The sequence below is a fragment of the Paramormyrops kingsleyae genome, chromosome 15 (assembly GCF_048594095.1).
Source record: "Paramormyrops kingsleyae isolate MSU_618 chromosome 15, PKINGS_0.4, whole genome shotgun sequence".
Classification (NCBI taxonomy): domain Eukaryota; kingdom Metazoa; phylum Chordata; class Actinopteri; order Osteoglossiformes; family Mormyridae; genus Paramormyrops; species Paramormyrops kingsleyae.
Window position 1 is genome coordinate 15592664 of NC_132811.1, and position 19279 is coordinate 15611942.

At 37.4% G+C, this 19279-nt stretch overlaps 1 protein-coding gene across 5 annotated transcripts; it reads right to left on the minus strand.

The window, feature by feature from the left end:
• Window positions 1–625: 625 nt before the first annotated feature.
• Window positions 626–18733, minus strand: LOC111834911 (complement factor H-like). 5 transcript variants are annotated; one of them, XM_072700044.1, is made up of 18 exons: window positions 18611–18733; window positions 17642–17812; window positions 17433–17538; window positions 17052–17128; window positions 16681–16863; window positions 15132–15302; window positions 14278–14448; window positions 13807–13995; window positions 13298–13456; window positions 11551–11715; window positions 10481–10636; window positions 8398–8514; window positions 7926–8114; window positions 6031–6195; window positions 2927–3067; window positions 2538–2669; window positions 1348–1454; window positions 626–1168 (listed from the first exon to the last, which is right to left on the minus strand). In XM_072700044.1, the coding sequence occupies exons 1-17, from the start codon at window positions 18696–18698 to the stop codon at window positions 1363–1365; spliced, it is 2472 nt and encodes an 823-aa protein (XP_072556145.1). In that variant the 5' UTR covers window positions 18699–18733; the 3' UTR covers window positions 626–1168; window positions 1348–1362. The 5 variants fall into 5 exon arrangements, with proteins under 5 accessions (XP_072556145.1, XP_072556144.1, XP_072556146.1 ...); XM_072700043.1 differs by having other exon boundaries at window positions 626–1454; XM_072700045.1 differs by lacking the exon at window positions 11551–11715 and having other exon boundaries at window positions 626–1454.
• Between the last annotated feature and the right edge of the window lie 546 nt (window positions 18734–19279).

The window sequence follows — 19279 nt, forward strand, 5'->3', positions numbered from 1 at the left end:
TTCATGGTTGTGCCAACACTGATCACTTAATTCTAATTGTACTCAGGGTATAAGCCCAGCACTTTAAGAATTCTTGGAGTATTGTGTGCCTGCAGTTTACTGTTTCTTATGCCTATTAGAGCCTTTCCATGTGTGGTCTGTTTCTGACCTGGTGCCTGTTTCACAAAGTTGGATTCCTAGCACACTTCGGATATGGTTGATTTTTATGTGGTAAACGTATTAGATTTTTGATGGTTTTCCTCTTTGCGGGGAAATTGTAATTGACATTTCAATGTTCGCACGTGCACTTCATGTTCATTAGCTGTCGCTCTTACAGTCACTGGTGGTGAATGGACTTGGTGTGATTATTAATCAAGATGTATAGAGATACATAATCTGAAAATCAAGTGGTGTGCATTGTCCCCCATAATCCATTCATAAAAACATACTCAGTATTCCCATCTCATTTAGTTTTATGGTCATTAGTGCATTTATTCTACCCTTTCCACTATGAATGGTGTAATTATATAAATGAACATGGATGATGCTCTCCTAAGATATGGTAACACTTGACGTCTTCCACGGACACATACCCACAATGTATGTGTGTCAGGAATGAAGGAATGCTGATTAGGTGACCGTTTATTAATGAATAACAAACTTGCATTCAAAAAACAAGAATAATTACAAAAACCACAAAGAACATGTTTGGAAATAAAGATAATTATCTTAATGACAGTCAAACTGTACATTTCCACTGTCAGCAATCTGTTGCATCATGCCTTTCTATCTCTGGTGGCAGGTACGGTGTTGGTCTTCACCATTATTATACTTCAGAATACTTTGTTCTTTACCATAACTCTGTTCCACTGCATTGAAATACATAACCGTGCTGCAATCCTTGCTTAAGTGATTGGCTGATTGTCGCATATGTCGTGCTTTTATGTGCCAACTCTGTGATACAGGTCTCTGGACTTAAGATTCTTGCCCGTGTGTTTTCCTGGTTTTGGCTGCATCATTGATTGCCTTATTACTGACCCATTGGCTATACATACCTGCATTCTCCCCTTTGGATTATGTGTTCGTATCGTCTTGGGTCTCTGCCCTGGTTCTGGCCCCGCCTCTCTCTGATTTCGATTTGAACTTCCGAATTAAAGATCCACACCTCCTGCACTTGGATCTTCTCTGTCTGATCATTACATATAAGGTACTTTTTTGTTATTGGAATTAGTCACATTGCAAATTGGCCTATTAAAAGACCACTCTTTATAAACACATTTCCTTTAATCAGTAAAACATGATTCTGAGATTATTAGAAATGGCAATTGTACTGTAGATCACAAAAAAATAAAACAAGGATATCATTACACAGTTATGGAAACTTTATTTTATTTGTTTTGCGATGCTTTTCTTCAGTTCTTCATTTTCCAACTGCCCATCCTGGACCATGTCACAGGGTGAATCTTTCACTTTATCTGTAACATATATGGTTATTTAATGGTTATTTACACAATTTAAAGGTGCCATAGAATAAAAATCTGACTTTACTTCGGCATAGTTGAATAAGGATAGTTCAGTACATGGAAATGACATACTATGAATCTCATATACTGTTGTTCCCTCTTTCAAATATAATTCCTACATATGTAAAATAACGTGGTAAATGGATTGATTTAAAAATCCTAAACTGTTATGTAAATCTAAATTACATAACAGTCTAAGCCCACCATAATAGGGAACATGGCCTGTTTCATTCTAGGGCCAAATAAAAGGATGGTCCATGGGCCTGTAAAACTGCTTCTGGGCATTTTTTGACCAACTCAAGTTCACATACCTTCCATGTAGACGTTAGAAAACACTTTAAAATACTGAGAAAATGCATTCTTTGGCACCTTTAAAACACAATCAATGTCTCAACAATCATAAGAGCCACATCTGGTGAATTTCTTCCAGAACTGGACTCATTCTGTAGTTTTAGGTGGGATTACTGTTAGCTTTGTGCATTATCAATCGACTTTTAAATGGCTTTCGACATGTACTGTATAAAATAAAATTAGTATAATTTTATTGTCCAGACAAAAGTAAGAATATATAACTCATTAGTCAAATGATTTTCCCCATTTCCCCACAAATGTGACCTCATACCTTACTAATTAAAATAATTGTAATTAATATAATTAAAATAATTAATATTCAAACAATACTTATCTTAAACATATAGCTAAGATTTCATGCATTCTTTGGTACCTTTAACAAGTGGGCAATTTTGGATATTCTTAATGAGAGTGTACCCTGTTGGACAATTAAAAACTGCACGGTCTGAATCATGTTAGTCAACGGGTCATCAACAAAAAGCAGCTAAACTTCAGTATAGCCTTAAAGGCTCATCTGTAACTATACCGAATCCGCATACAGGGCACCATGCAATATCTTTTATCTTACCAAGAGATCATACACGTTTTGATGAAATAATATCCACGCAACCCCTTTATTTCTTTTTAATATATGTGTCATGTTTGTAAAATGAGTGCACTGTGTGTGTGAGAGTTATCACTCACCAGAACACGGCGGAAAGGTCCACTCTCCATCTCTGCATGTTGCTGAGTAATCAGTCTGGCATTCAGCTTCACAAGTGCCTCCATCCTCATCCATGCTGCCTTTTCTTTCATCATTGGATCTTGTGCAGTTCTCTTTAGGTAAAATTACATTTTAAAACATCGTATGCTTCATCCAGAAGCACAATTCAATAGTTATTGTACGATTATCACATCATCCGTCCAACCATCTTTAAGTTGCTTATCCAATTAGAACTACCTCCTTCTGTACTGTATATCTAATATTTTTGTTTTTGTGTCTTGTCCCAAAAACAATCTTTTGTACATATCTGATATTCCTAACATATTTTAATTCTTCTAGCTGCTAAGATGCATTGCAAACTGCTACTCACCGGTGCATTCCAATTTTACATCGATGCATTTAGAGATTTTCCCCAAATAACATTGAATTTCAACCTTTGCCCCAACTGAATACTCATTCTTGTGTGTCGTTGTATTATAAACCACAGGCAGAGCCCTGCAGCTGTTATTAGCTAAAATGAAATAACATAATAACAGTATTAATAAAAACACAATCAATGTCTCAACAATCATAAGAGCCACATCTGGTGAATTACTTCCAGAACTGGACTCATTCTGTAGTTTTAGGTGGGATTACTGTTAGCTTTGTGCATTATCAATCTACTTTTAAATGGCTTTCGACATGTATAAAATAAAATTAGTATAATTTTATTGTCCAGACAAAAGTAAGAATATATAACTCATTAGTCAAATGATTTTCCCCATTTGTCAGGATGGGTACATTTATCACAATGTAAGTAAAAATATGATTGTGGAGTAGGGCTGGACAATAATTCGATATCAATATATATCGCGATATAATTTTTTTCGATAACGGTGATACGATTTTTAAACACATTTCCGATATTTCGATATACATTTGAATATTATATATATTCACCGGCTTTTAAAAATGTATCACAAGTGCTAAACAGCGCGTATTCAAATCGCATTCGCATGGTAATTTGCTGAACAACGCAGCTGTGAAATGTGATCCAGGTAAAACTTTTTTAGACAGCATAAATAATATTGAAGCATTTGTTTTCAAGCAGACTGGTAAAAGCAAAAGCAACAAAGCATTTTAGACTTTGTAAAGAAACCATAGTAACCACGTGTATGATACTTTTCAGAGCTGCGTCAGAGGGAAATGACTTGTGAATTTAATTTTGACACTGGTTAGCTTTTTGTGAAAACGAACTACAGTACACCCCGCAGGTTTTTTGTGATTTTGTGAGCGATCTTTGTGTTTTCAATGTTGGAGAATATAATTAAAGGTTTGTATCAAGAAACGACGGTGGTTTTTATTGTATACTGGTAAATCTCTGCTGTCAGTTGGTGGTATGCCTTTTGTTAGCCAACATGTATGTCGGGGCCGGCTCTACGCTGGGGCAACGCCCCCTTAAGCAAACGTCCTGCCCCCTTAAATCAAACTTTTAGAAGTTGAGGAAGAAAATAATAATTACCCACAAACTGAATATGGACAAGATTTACTACAGTAGCTGAAAAATCCACTGAAAAAGGCACAAACGAGATGATAAGTTTCACTTCTTGTTCGCTCTTTCCCTCCGCCTTCTGTTTGTGCACGGGCTCACGCAGCACTCGGCAGATCCCCCACTCACCCTCCCCCCAGCTAAACATCCAATCACTGTTAGTATGCAAATGAGCCAGTTTCTCAGTAGGCAGGGCAAAGCGAAATGAGCTGCGTGATTGCGGAAGGTTTGGAGGAAACAGCAATCTCTCTCGTCAAAATCATAGTGACTAGTGAGATCATGGTTCGAATTATTTTTGTCTATTTGGGGGGGTCTTGATCGGGGGGTACTGTACCCCCCAGTACCCCCCGATCAAGACCCCCCCCAAATAGACAAAAATAGCAGTTTGGGGGGGGGGGTATTAACATTTTTCTTGTTGTTTTTTTTTTTTTTAAGAAAGAACCTCACCTTGTAGGAAAATTTTATGTAAAACGATTTTAGACACCCCTAGTGTGGATCGTACCATTTGAACCACCTTGGCGCTAGAAGCAGCTTAGCCAGTCGGTTACGTCATTCATTCTCATTGAGCGACTTGTTCGTTGTGATTTCAAGATTCTTTATTCGTCACATACATAGTTATTACAAGTACAACATGTAGTGAAATGAACCCTGACCGATCCTATTTTTCAGTTTTATATTTCAAGACTCGGTGAATTGATTTTTTCTTTTTCATAACTTAGCCTACCCTTTTTAGTTTTGGTAATATTGGCAATAGTGAAAAGTGTTTTGTTGGGTTCAAATATGTTTGATATAGGCCATCCAATTAAGGTAAACGTCATGTTTTTACTTGTTTTAATCTGATGAGGAATATTTTATTTTATTTTTTGTTGTTTTACTTTTCAGTTTTCCCCCTGAGGGATTGCCACCTTACTGTAGTCAGGGGCTTTGCGTGCCTCAGTGACCCTAAGAGCTACACCAGCAGAAGCTTAGCCTTCAGGTGGGACACCCAAGTTGGACAGGTCTTAGGGCAGAGGCCTGACAAAGTGCAATCCAATTACATGACAAAAACAGTTATCCAGAGCACCACCCCACCCCTTTCCCGCCTTTGTCGCCACCATGTGCCCCCTTCACATTTCTGTCTGCCCCCTCATATATGCATGTCTAGAACCGGCCCCGATGTATGTACATATTTATAGCATGCCGATCGCGTCAAACAAATCGCGGCAATGCCAAAAACCCGTGCATGTACATTCTCAGTTATTAACGCACATAAATACATTTCAAGCACATGCTAATACTGTATATTGCTGCCATATTGGTTTTCGGTTATCTCGATCATCGGTTATCTCGACGCTTTTTGGCAACCCCCTAGGCCGGCGACATAACCGGGTTCGACTGTATATGAATAATCAGCCTGTTCTAGTTTAAATGGAAATATATTATTGTTAATAAGCTGAGTCTGAGAGTTTTATTTATTTGATAGTTTATTTCACATTTCTTGTTTGTAAAGGCTAAATACAAATAAAAAGTGAACCTTTTTTTTTTTGTACTGTTTTTATTTAAAAAAAAAATTATATAATTTTAATAGGAGGAGCCTGGAGGTATTATAGACTTTGCAAATTCAGTTTGCAGACAACCATTGTGCGTGTCCTCGGCAGTTTTTTCCTGAGGCTTTTTAATATTGTCCATATCGATATCGGAATTATATCGTATCGACCAAAATTTAAAAATATATCGTGATATAAATTTTTGCCATATCGTCCAGGCCTATTGTGGAGACAGCTGGTGTTTGTCCAGCTTCCGTCATATTGGAATACCCCGAACAGAGTGGCCATAGCTACACTACTGTGGGTGTAAATTTCCCATGATAATCCACCTGTCTAGTGCACATCAATCTGAATTTCAGCATTAAAATAAATAAATGATTTGATGACATTCAACAAAAACACATCCTAATGCTTTCTTACCAATACATTGTGGAGTATCAGACCATTTTCCATTTGTACATGTTATGTAGTCCCACCATCCTTCTGTTTTGGGCTTATAACGCTCCACACATGTATATGAAATGGCAGATTCATCTTTTGTAAGGACCATGTATCCATTGCTTAAATTAGGTATATCACATTTCGCTAGAAATGATGAAAAAATGGTGTAATGAAAACATCTTCTTAATGCAAGATTATATTTCAGTGCTGTGACTGCTGCAGCATTATATCCATTGCTTAAACAGGTATTTCTACTTTGTAAGTTTAGTCATTAGAAATTATGAAAGAATAACGTTAAAATTTGCATTCTTCATGGTTTACTTTAGTTCATTAGATCAACTGATTATTAGATGGGGCCAAGTTTTTCTGGCTGGGAACGTAGCTAACGATGTCCTCTTAGCATATAAATATTACACAACCAGTTTAATCAGACTACGCAATCAAATGTTCTCGTCTAAACTTTTATACCCAGGCTAAGGATTGTATATAGCTTCAAAATTAATTTTTGTTATTTTCCCTCTTAATATCCGATTTATTTGGAAAAAAATCACTAACATCTCATCAGTATTATTTTAACAGTTTTGTAATGCAGCAGAGGCATTGGGAATGAACGACTTTATAAACATTAGAGTAAATCTATCAATTGACAATAAAATGGTGTACTTATTTTGCACATATTTTATTGTATTTATTCATTTTAGTACATTTAAAGTTAAATTACCTACCAGTTTCTAAAAGAATAACACAATAATTGGTTCATAAGTATTTATCTTTAGTCTGTGTGATTCAGATGTTTAATGAGACAGTAAAATTTAGCACCAGGTTAAATTATTACTGGATTTTAGTTGCAAAACTATTATTACTTGACATTTAATATGTCAAGGTAGAATATCCATCCATCCATCCACTGGCTTATCACATACAGGGTTTTTTACTCAGTTATTCAGAGCTGAAAGTTTCTTTGTTAGGCCATATAAATCATTTTGATGAAAAATAGAACCAGTTTTCAAAAGTCTGTTGCTTTGATACTTTGATAATCATTTGATTGCTTCAGAATTACTGTTACTTCAATCAGTGGTATATATTGGAATTCTGATAAGATTGTACAGTGGCACTGAGGTGCAAAACACAACATACTATGGGGTAGTGTGTGGTTCTGCTTGTTAAGATTGTGACTAAAAAGTTTGAAAACCCTGGCAGAGTGATTTCATCATTGGGCGTGAGGAAGGCCGTGACCCCCAAATGATCCAAGACTGGTGGACCCTGCTCTCTGACCCTCTGCTGTGTGTCACTTTGGACAAAAGCATCTGATAAATAAATGCTAATTAAGACAAAAAACATTAAGGAAACACATAAGATTGTTTAAAAAATTGTTTTGTTATATTGGTGTTGTTGCATTTTCTTGTTGGTTTGTGTTCTCCTAATATGCTGCAGTTTTGCACCGGAAAATCGTCTGTAAAACGCAGACTTGTAAACAAGCATTACAAATATGTCTAAACACCAAGTTTGTGTTCATGTTCAGAATGTTAGCCGAGGTCCATAAGGTAACCAATGAAGTGGCTGAACACACAGGTCTATACAGGCTGCTATAGAAAGGAGAGGATAGTGTTTGAATACTAGTGGGTTAAGTGACATCTCTCTGGCTCCACATTCTACCTATAATGGCTTCTTTAGTTTGTTTCAGTTTTGATTCATTTATTAATCAAATTACCAATTTGACAATTAATTGCAGGGTAGCTAATATTAGGCAGAAGATTTTTAGGTTTGACAAAGATTAAGCAAAACAATTTTCTGTGCCATTACGCCTTGTTACACAATTTGTTAGGCACAATATTAAGAGAAGGGGAATAATTTCACATAAATATATTTATTACCTTCACAGGGATTTTCTGGAGCCCAACCATGTGCTGTACAAGTTGCTGTAGGTTGTGTTTTTTTAAATCCTTGATTGCAGTCATAGTTATATTGTCCATACGTAATGTGGTGTGGCCAATTATAGGGGGACCACCCAGCATGTATATGCCTAGCAGAGTAACCATTTGGAATCCTCTTGCAAATGATTTCTGCAAAGCAAATAAAATTTGATATGTCAAGGTAGAATATCCATCCATTCATTCACTGGCTTATCCTGTACTGGGTTGTGGAGAGGTTGGATACTATCCCAGACAGCATAGAGAACATCCTGGCAGAGATGCTGGTCCATCACAGGACAGTCATATGTCACACTCACATGCAGATTTTTAAAATTCATTCCATAAAGAATACAGGCTGCTCTGCAGTCATAAAGGGATCCTACCTGGTGTGCAGGTGCCCACTAAGTATGTTTTAGGTATATTTAATACTCACGAATGCATTGAGGTAACTGCCATTCTCCATTGACACATTTTGCCACGCCACAGTCATCAGAACCAGCATCTTTATTTGATTTACCAGTTGCCGTTGTATTATCACAGCCCTCTTGAGCTAGAACGACAGAGCAGTGACACATATCAGATGCTAAATGTCAGAACAACAAAATACAACAGTCCCAAAAGGAAAAGAGGTGTCCAATAAGAGGATTGATCAGACAGGGCCCCCCTGGTGACTGCTGGGCCCTAAACAGCAGAGGTGGAGATTTCGGGTCCAGAGCATTCAAATCCAGACCAAGATTTTGTTTCAACCAACCAGTTGAGTATAAAGAGTCACAGTCAGAGACAACTCTACTGGTTGGTTGAAACTAAATCTTGGTCTGGATCTGTACTTTGTGGACCTGAAATCTCCACCTCTGCTGAACAGTCTGTGCCATATGTCACACTCCTTGTCACACCCATATTTGGGAGTGTGGGACACAGAAATTTCAACCATCCATTTTCCATACCACTTTATACATTATAGGTTCACAATCAACCTGGAATTCCCAGGAAGCATGGGGGAAGGATCAGAAGGCTATTGATCTGTTCGACTTAAATTACTGAAACACGTTATATTGCATTATGAATTACCGAAAACCAAACGATATATACACCCTTTAGGGCTGCACAGCATTGAAAAATTTTCACAAATTGTGCTGTGATCACAAAACAATTTTTTAACAAGCCCGTTTACGTTCGCAATGTGAAAAGTATCTAAAGATCTGTAAATATCAGTTATGTCAATAATTAAACAGTTTCAGTACTGATTTATTATGGTATTGATTCTACAAGCTGGGCAACTGGTTCGTTCTAACCACTGAGGCTCATAGGCTACCAATGCCCCTCAACCTCAGTGCAGTCTCACAAATTACTGCCCGAATAACAAAATTATAATTTCTTGCAATAGCTTCTAGGCCGTGGGATCCAGTCACCCAGGGAATTTTTTCTGTTCTTTTCAATAGCTTCTAGGCTCTGGGATCCAGTAAACCAACACCAGTATCGTAGAAGTACTACCTAAGTACTTTTTTCCTCAGTAAAACTTCATACAAAATACATAATGGGTTACAACTGTGTCCTGTGTGTCTACAGTAGCACTACAACATGCACCTGGTTTTTGGTCTCATGAGGAAGTGTTGATAAGTATTGATCATTCAGATACAATTGGAACAAGTGTTTGTGCTTTGAGACACAAGATAAAGAAGGCATGTAAAACTAATGAATACCTGTTCTAAGATAGATAAGATTAGATAGATCTTTATTGTCACTATTACAGAAACAGTGAAAAACAGTTTAGCAGCATAAGTTAAAGTAATAAATAAGAGAGATAAGAACAACATACAAAAAGAGACAGTCATCCTATTACAGTGTGAGTGTCTGAGTACCTTGTGTACAATATGTCAGTTGAGGTAGTGTGTGCTTAATGACCTGCCCTAAGCATAGAGTTGCATAGAATTACATCTATTATGCATTGTAATAATAATATAAAGTAACATCCAAATTTTAATAGTTTTTACTGCTCGTGAATGTCCCTGAATGTGACTACAGTGCAATTACATTGGCTACTACTGCACCTGAAAATATTCTTTGACTGACAATGTAATGTGACATAAGTTTACAAAAAGTTTTTACTGCAAAGAAAATTAGAATTGAAAATGGTATCAAATTTCAGTACTTTTCTCAGTATCGTATCGAAGTTTGAAATTTTGGTATCTTGAGCACATTGAAATGTGGGAGGAAATCTACCTGAGAGCATGCACAGAGGTGTGTGGTACCGTGGATAGACTACAGCAGAACAGAGTAATTGTGTTATGACCGCATGTTGCTGACTGAGATGGACCCAGTTTAGCACTTCAGACACGGTATATGAGGTCTCTGTCACACGGACGACTGCTACCATGTGCCGATTGGAGTTTGATGGTGTACAGTCATAGTGTCGGCTGTTCTTAACCCTCTGGGCTACAGATTATATAGACATGTTCTCTTCTTTGCTTCTGGGTCTTTGTAGCTTGTACACTATATATCACTAACACATTACTCACCGGTGCATGCTGGTACTTTCAGACTTCCGCTGATGCATTTTGTAGAATAACCTACATCACATTCAACTTCAACATAATCTCCATGACTATACTCTTTATTGTTTTTTTCGGCTCTTCCATTTGCGATTGCTGGCAGATCCCTGCAGCGATTTTTATCTACAAATGAAAAAAAATCAAACAGCCATTAAGAAGCTCAAAACAATCACGTAGTGAAAATGGCAACACAATCCAAAGGTCAGATGGCATGAGTTAGGAGGGTAACTTGTAATTTCAGATCTGGATTAATTTCTGTTGAAATTAATGATACAAGTTGAATATTTTAACATTGCATCCCAGTGAAAATAGCCAAATTGACATTTTGGGGTGGCACATACAGTATACTATATGGGGACACTTGGCATTACACCTACAGGAACTTTTATGACATCCGGTTCTAACCCTAAAGCATTAAGAGTTCACCGAAACTAAGGGGCCTTACCCACTCCCAGAAAAACACCCCCATACCATCATCCCATCTAAATGGTAAATGGACTGCATTTATATAGCGCTTTTTACCAAAGCACTTTACAATGTACGCCTCACATTCACACACTGGTGGCGGAAGCTGCCATGCAAGGTGCCAACCAGTTCACTGGGAGCAATTGGGGGTTCAGTGTCTTGCTCAAGGACACTTCGATGGGGTCAGGAGGACCCAGGGCTCAAACCTGCAACCCTCCGGCTGCCGAACGGTAGCACTACCTCCTGCACCACCATCGCCCCATCGCCATCAAACTTTACAGTTGGCATAGTGCAGTCAGGCAGGTAACGTTCTCCTGACATCCGCCAAACCCAGACTCATCCAGCAGACTGCCAGACAGAGAAGGGTGATTCGTCACTCCACAGAACATGTTTCCACTTCTCCAGAGTCCAGTGGTGGTGTGCTTTATAGCACTCCATCCGAAGTTTGGCATACTGTATGGTGTAAGATGAACTCTAACCCCTACCCAGCCCTAACCTTAACCATAAGTAACCAAAGAAAATGCATAACCATTTGGACCAGCATGCATGAACACACCCTAATGCTTTCTTACCAATACATTGTGGAGTATCAGACCATTTTCCATTTTCACATGTTATGTAGTCCCACCATCCTTCTGTTTTGGGCTTATAATCCTCGTCACATGCATATGAAATGGCAGATTCATCTTTTGTAAGGATCACGTATCCATTGCTTAAATTAGGTATAACACATTTCGCTAGAAATGATGAAAAAATGGTGTAATGAAAACATCTTCTTAATGCAAGATTATATTTCAGTGCTGTGACTGCTGCAGCATTATATCCATTGCTTAAACAGGTATTCCTACTTTGTTAATTCAATCACTAGAAATGGTGAAAGAATAACGTTAAAATTTGCATTCTTCATGGTTTACTTTATTTTTTCATTAGATCAACTGATTATTAGATGGGGCCAAGTTTTTCTGGCTGGGAACGTAGCTAACGATGTCCTCTTAGCATATAAATATTACACAATCAGTTTAATCAGACTACGCAATCAAATGTTCTCGTCTAAACTTTTTTTTTTTTTTTTTTGTTATTTTCCCTTTTAATATCTGATTTATTTGGAAAAAAATCACTAACATCTCATCAGTATTATTTTACCAGTTTTGTAATGCAGCAGAGGCATTGGGAATGAACGACTTTATAAACATTACAGTAAATCTATCAATTGACAATAAAATGGTGTATTTATTTTGCACATATTTTATTGTATTTATTCATTTTAGTACATTTAAAGTTAAATTACCTACCAGTTTCTAAAAAAATAACACAATAATTGGTTCATAAGTATATATCTTTAGTCTGTGTGATTCAGGTTTTTAATGAGACAGTAAAATTTGGCACCAGATTAAATTATCACAGGATTTTAGTTACAAAACTATTATTACTTGACATTTAATATGTCAAGGTAGAATATCCATCCATCCATCCACTGGCTTATCACATACAGGGTTTTTTACTGTTATTCAGAGCTGAAAGTTTCTTTGTTAGGCTATATAAAACAATTTTGACGAAAAACAGAACCAGTTTTCAAAAGTCTGTTACTTTGATACTTTGATAATCATTTGATTGCTTCAGAATTACTGTTACTTCAATCAATGGTAAATATTGGAATTCTGATAAGATTGTACAGTGGCGCTGAGGTGCAAAACACAACATACTATGGGGTAGTGTGTGGTTCTGCTTGTTAAGATTGTGACTAAAAAGTGGCCAGTTTGAAAACCCTGGCAGAGTGATTTCATCATTGGGCGTGAGGAAGGCCGTGACCCCCAAATGATCCAGGACTGGTGGACCCTGCTCTCTGACCCTCTGCTGTGTGTCACTTTGGACAAAAGCATCTGATAAATAAATGCTAATTAAGACAAAAAAACATTAAGGAAACACATAAGATTGTTTAAAAAATTGTTTTGTTATATTGGTGTTGTTGCATTTTCTTGTTGGTTTGTGTTCTCCTAATATGCTGCAGTTTTGCACCGGAAAATCGTCTGTAAAACGCAGACTTGTAAACAAGCATTACAAATATGTCTAAACACCAAGTTTGTGTTCGTGTTCAGAATGTAACCAATGAAGTGGCTGAACACACAGGTCTATACTGGCTGCTATAGAAAGGAGAGGATAGGGTTTGAATACTAGTGGGTTAAGTGACATCTCTCTGGCTCCACATTCTACCTATAATGGCTTCTTTAGTTTGTTTCAGTTTTGATTCATTTATTAATCAAATTACCAATTTGACAATTAATTGCAGGGTAGCTAATATTAAACGAAACATATCCTTACGTTCACATAGATCTGCTCGCACTAATCCATTCTCTGTACATTCGACCTCTGTGGAAGTTTCTCTGTATCCAACCACACAGCTATAACGATGTTTTCCGCGACGGACAACATTCCCACCATCAGGCATTATAACATTAGGAGGCTTAATGCATGGGATTTCTGCAAAGACAATGTGTCAGCATATCAGTCTACAATAATCTTCTAACCACTCAACCCGATCAGGGTTGTAGGTTGACATTTATACATGTGTGATATATTTTAAAAACAAGCTACAGTCATTTTAAAACCAAGAATCGACATTGCTATGATTATATTTGGCAAAAATGTAATCACTTTATATTAGATTATCATATATTGACAGTGATTTAAAATTTTATATGAGGCAGAAGACTTTTAGGTTTGACAAAGATTAAGCAAAACAATTTTCTGTGCCATTACGCCTTGTTACACAATTTGTTAGGCACAATATTAAGAGAAGGGGAATAATTTCACATAAATATATTTATTACCTTCACAGGGATTTTCTGGAGCCCACCCATGTGCTGTACAAGTTGCTGTAGGTTGTGTTTCTTTAAATCCTTTATTACAGTAATAGTTATATTGTCCATACGTAATGCGGTGTGGCCAATTATAGGGGGACCACCCAGCATGTATATGCCTAGCATAGTAACTATTTGGAATCCTCTTGCAAATGATTTCTGCAAAGCAAATAAAATTTGATATGTCAAGGTAGAATATCCATCCATTCATTCACTGGCTTATCCTGTACTGGGTTGTGGAGAAGTTGGATACTATCCCAGACAGCATAGAGAACATCCTGGCAGAGATGCTGGTCCATCACAGGACAGTCATATGTCACACTCACATGCACAATCACACCTTCAGTGACATTCAGATGGCAGTTCTGGTAACTGCATGGAAGCTTTACTTGACTGACTGACATGCAGTATCAATAGTACAGTAGCTAGTAAAACTCCTACCTTCACACATTGTTTGTGGTCTCCAGTTGTTCAGTGTGCATGTGGCAAATGGTTCTCGTTTTTTATATTTTTCCAAACAGACATAATTAACCTTTTCACCAACTTTATATTCAGTGGCATGGAATGAGGTAAAGTTCAAAAACTGTCCATCGGGTACTTTACATGTGAATTCTGCAAAGGAAATCACTGAAATGAATCTATACACAGGTTTATGCCATGAACAAAGTAAAATAGCATTAAAACAACTGAAAAAGTCCAAAGGTCTTTCAGAATAAATTAAATACAATTAATTCATTAAAATGCATGGCACCAGTTATATACCTTTATATTCTATACCACCTTTTTAAAGAAATAAATGATACATTGTTTTCATAACATCACTGGCTCTGGTGTATTGCATAGAAATAAATAAAGTCATAAAATTTAGATGGATTTGGGCAAAATAGCTTAATGAATGACCTTAAACTGGTTACTTTAAATGAATTGTAAGCTGTAATACCTGTGGGATTGTGAGTGTATTTGTTACTACTGAGTGAATAATACTTAGAAATTGCTATTGTGTTTTTTAGCTTGGTTGTCCTGAATGTGAAGTTGTTCTCTTTATAACATTCATGTTAATATTAAATGTGATATTTCTTTATAAGAAAACTATTTTTATTGTTGCTACTGCGGCCAGGTGTTTCTCATAAAAGAGGTCTTAAATCCCAATGGGACTAATCTTGTTAAGAGGAGGTTTAATAATGAATAGTAATAAATAAAATAATGAATTACAAAGAAATAATAATGTTTTCCCAGGGGACCCTTGACTCAACCCTGAGGCACTAAACCAGTGTGGTTGCATGGACTGGGGTTACCTTCACAACGGACTGACATGGTCCAACCGTCTCTGCTGCACCTGGCAATCCCACTTCCAACAGCATTGTAGTTTTCCACACATTGAAATCTTATAATGTCGTCTTTCTTATATACGTTGTTCTTACCGTCGGGTATACTGTTTGGTATTTCCGGGCGTGTGCATGTTATTTCTTAGGGAAAAAAGCCAACTGTTAAAATGACATCATCATATCACTGGCGACTTCCTTATCTACACTTGCTAATTGAAGGTAACAGCCTCCTCCCACAAACGGAATCATATGTCTGTGACTCAACACACCCAACACACCAAGACAGGGTTTCATTCACTGTGTGTAAAACTGGTGCGACAAACCAAAGATCCCGAAGACGAGGATGGTTGGAGGGAAATGACTAAACTCATTAATGCCAACAGGAAGGCTACCAGTAAAACCTACATATAACAAATCATGGCCCAGACTTTAAAGGGAAGGTTTCCAGCACCTTGTCCTTGAAGAGTTTAGGCTGATAAATAGATCAAATCATGCAGATACAGGTCAAGAACTTTAGATAATGCTCACATAAAACACCAGAAGGGGAACAACGGTGATTTAAGTTAACGTGGCATGGTTGTCGATGCCTGACAGGCTGATATGAGTGTTCGAGAAACTGCTGATCTACTGGGATTTGCACACACAACCATCTCTAGTGCTTACATACACTAGAATATGCTACAAAAGAAATGTGCTAAGTGTGAGGCGGTGACTGTGCAAGGGGGGAACTTAGGTCCGAGAACGGGAAGTTGATAGAAAGGCAACACTAACTCAAAAAACCACTCATTACAGCCCAGGTATGCAGGAGAGCATCTCTGAAAACACAACACATTGAACATTGAAGCAGACAGGCTACAGCAGCAGCAGACCACACCAGGTGCCTCTCCTGTCAGCTAAGAACAGGCAACTGAGGCTACAGTGGGCACAGGCTCAGCAAAAATGGACAATGGAAAAACGTTGCCTGGTTAGATACATCTCAATTTCTGATGATAGATTCAGAATTTGGTGAAAACAATATGAAAGCATTGATTCATCCTGCTTTATATCAACAATTCAGGTTGCAGCTGCTGGTGGTGTAATGGTGTGGGGGATATTTTCTTGGCAACTTTGGGCCCCTTGGTACCAATTGAGCATCATTTAAATGCCACAGCTTGCCTGAGTATTGTTGCTGACCATGTCCCTCCCTTTATAACCACAGTGCGCCCAGCTTCTAATGGCCACTTCCAGGATAACGTACCACGTCACAAAACTCCTATTATCTCACACTGGTTTCTTGAACATGACAATGAGTTCACTGCACTCAAATGGCCCCCACAGTCACCAGATCTCAATCGAAAAGAGCTCCTATGGGATGTGGTGGAGCAGGAGATTCGCCGACAAATCTGCAGGACCTGCATGATGCTCAAGGGCGATGGTACCAGAAAGCAAGGGTAGGCAGTTGCCTAAGGCCCCGACAACACTGGGGCCCCCGACAACTATCTGTCTGTCTGTCTGTTTTCATTATTTACAATTTTTTTACCTTGGCATGTTGGGATTTGTCCGCTCCAATCACCAGTGTCAGTGCAATATATCTGTCTTGGTCCATTGAGTTTCTCTGCAGGAGAGTTGCATTCAAATTCTACCACATCACTATACTGGGGAGCTTCAAAATTTCCCGATACATCCAGTTGCTCAGATGGATTCAGTGGCTCACATTTCACCACTAAAATGAAGAAGTTGGAGTAAAACAATTAAGAAATAAAAACATACATGTGTAAGATACATATAATAACCAAAAACTTTGGTATAGTCAACTTATCTATTTTTCCACCCCCTGAGAAGCTTATCAAATTATTTACTGTTACTGCTTGTTGAACTACTTTAAAAAAAAATTAACAATACATTTATTACCTTCACAAAAAGGCACAATATTATCCCATCCACTGAGGAGGCACGTGCGATGACTTATCCTGCTCGCCATCGTGTACCTAAAAACCCGAGTAATAAAATATAACGGTATGTCATTTTTGTTACCTCACACTTACACTGTTTAAAGTATCATCACAAGTCACATAAATAATTTCTTTCTGAATGGATGTTATATAACAAAACAGCAAAACAACTGCATGAGTTACAAATTCAGATATTAATGGACATCTGCGTTTAACCTCCGTTTTCATGAAAATTCAGACATTCAAAAAATAAAGGTTTGATGAATGTGTATTATTTAATATGTAATTTATGCAGTTGAAGTTTAAAAGAATAATTTTGGATTCTTCTACGCCCTAATACCCTTTTCTGCAAGTGTATTGAACCGATGATCCAAATACAAAGTCGTCTCCAACTATAAGCGTGAAGTCCCCATTTAATGTATCCCCAGGGTGGCCACACTGCTTTGCTAAAAAATAAACAAAAAAAAACGGGGAAACGGATCATAAATATGGCAGTTGAGGCAGCAAAATATTTACAAAACACATCATCATCAAAACGCTTCCTCTTACCTTGGCACCGTCCGCTTTTTGACCAAACGCCATCTCTGCATGTTACTCGAAAAAAACCCACAAAGCCAGTGTTACAAGCGAATCGCACAGATTCTGCGTGAATGTACTGGTCCTTCAAATCTGAACGGTTTTCAGCATTTTGAAGTTCAGGAATCTTTCTAGCAGGGCAACCTGTCAACGAAAAAGATGGAGATCAACAATGACAGAATCAATGAAGATGCTGATATGAAAATGATGAGTTGAATATTGGGGAGGGGAAGACAAGCATATGATACAGCGAATGCAACATGAATGTGTGCGTCATTAAATAAATATTTAATTGGAAAATATTTAATCGAAATACAATATGCACACATTTCTGCAGAGGTGAGAATCGTGCTGCGAAACACATTTGCTATTTCCTTAGCTCCTTTTGCACATTTTCCAGTGAATGCAAAAAACTCTTTAACCAAATTCTGTCGATAAAAAAGCCCACGTAAATAAAGTTGAAGAAGGTGTACTTCATTTATTTGTCCTTTCAGTCATCTTATAACTGCTTTTCCTGGTCAGAGTTACAGTGGATACTGTACTTAATATCAAAATAATTATTGCACCCTCATAGTCAAATGTGATTGAGCCATCAATGGCTGGAGCTGAATGTTTCCCGTAGCTGTTAGCCAGGGTCTTACGTACATTAATTTGGAGAGATTTCAGTTCAAACCTCCACGCACAACTGCTTTGGCTCAGAAGCATTAGTGGGTTTTCAAAAACAGATATTTTCAGGCACCGCTGCGGTCTCAGTGAGGTTTAGGTTTCAGACTTTGATTAGACGTTTTCGCAACGTTTTTAACAGCCTCATTCTCAATCCTCATTGTTTAGAAAAACATTCACATGGCTGTCTCAAGCTTCCTTGATATACAGTACTACTGACAAAAGGATCTAATGAGATCCAGTGTAAGACAATAAAAAGAAAGTAGTTAGATCCCTTACCTTTCTGTGCTGCAACTCCAGTGAAGTATATACATAATGAAACAATGAAGAATAAATGAAAAGCTGAAAAAGAAATGAAAAATGGCATGTTAGGAACCTAAAAATGTAATGGAGTAGAGCAAAATGCCTGATTTTATTTGGCAAGTGCTGAGCTTAAATAGACTTTTGGAAGTTAATTATTTCCAGAATGGATTTACTGATGTTTAGTTCTTCTTTCTTGATGGTAACACTGCTTTTCCTTATGGTCGCCATTGGTTTATGAACATCAGTTAGTATGCAAACTTTTAAAATTTCACTGTATCTTAGACATATGTACTTTTTTTGTTTTTAAAAGTAAAAACTGAAATAGCATAAAATGTTTGGTTTTGGAGTCACAAGTGTAGATCTAAAGTTACGTCAGAGAGGACATTGCCCTGCCAAAGAGTAAACATTTCAGCCAGTGAAGAGGGATAAATAAGCACTGTTTTTCTTCATAGAATAGAATAGAATATCTTTACTGTTAATTTACATATACAATATAATTTTGTTTGCTTTCCCACCAATGCTACAAGTTATAAAAGATAAGTAAAATAAACTATAAATAAATTAAAAACAAAATGACAAGCAATAATACGTACAATACCGCTGTAAGGAATCTAGCTGAATGGTGAATCACCATGCAGTAGTGTA

What these genes read in the sequence shown, in the direction of transcription:
- LOC111834911 (XM_072700044.1), bottom strand. Translation starts at nt 18,698, where the DNA reads ATGCCATTTTTCATTTCTTTTTCAGCTTTTCATTTATTCTTCATTGTT. An exon ending in ACCACAAACAATGTGTGAAG is followed by an intron (nt 13,996 to 14,277) that starts GTAGGAGTTTTA and finishes TTTGCTTTGCAG; the next exon opens with AAATCATTTGCAAGAGGATT. An exon ending in TGATACTCCACAATGTATTG is followed by an intron (nt 3,068 to 6,030) that starts GTAAGAAAGCAT and finishes ATTTCATTTTAG; the next exon opens with CTAATAACAGCTGCAGGGCT.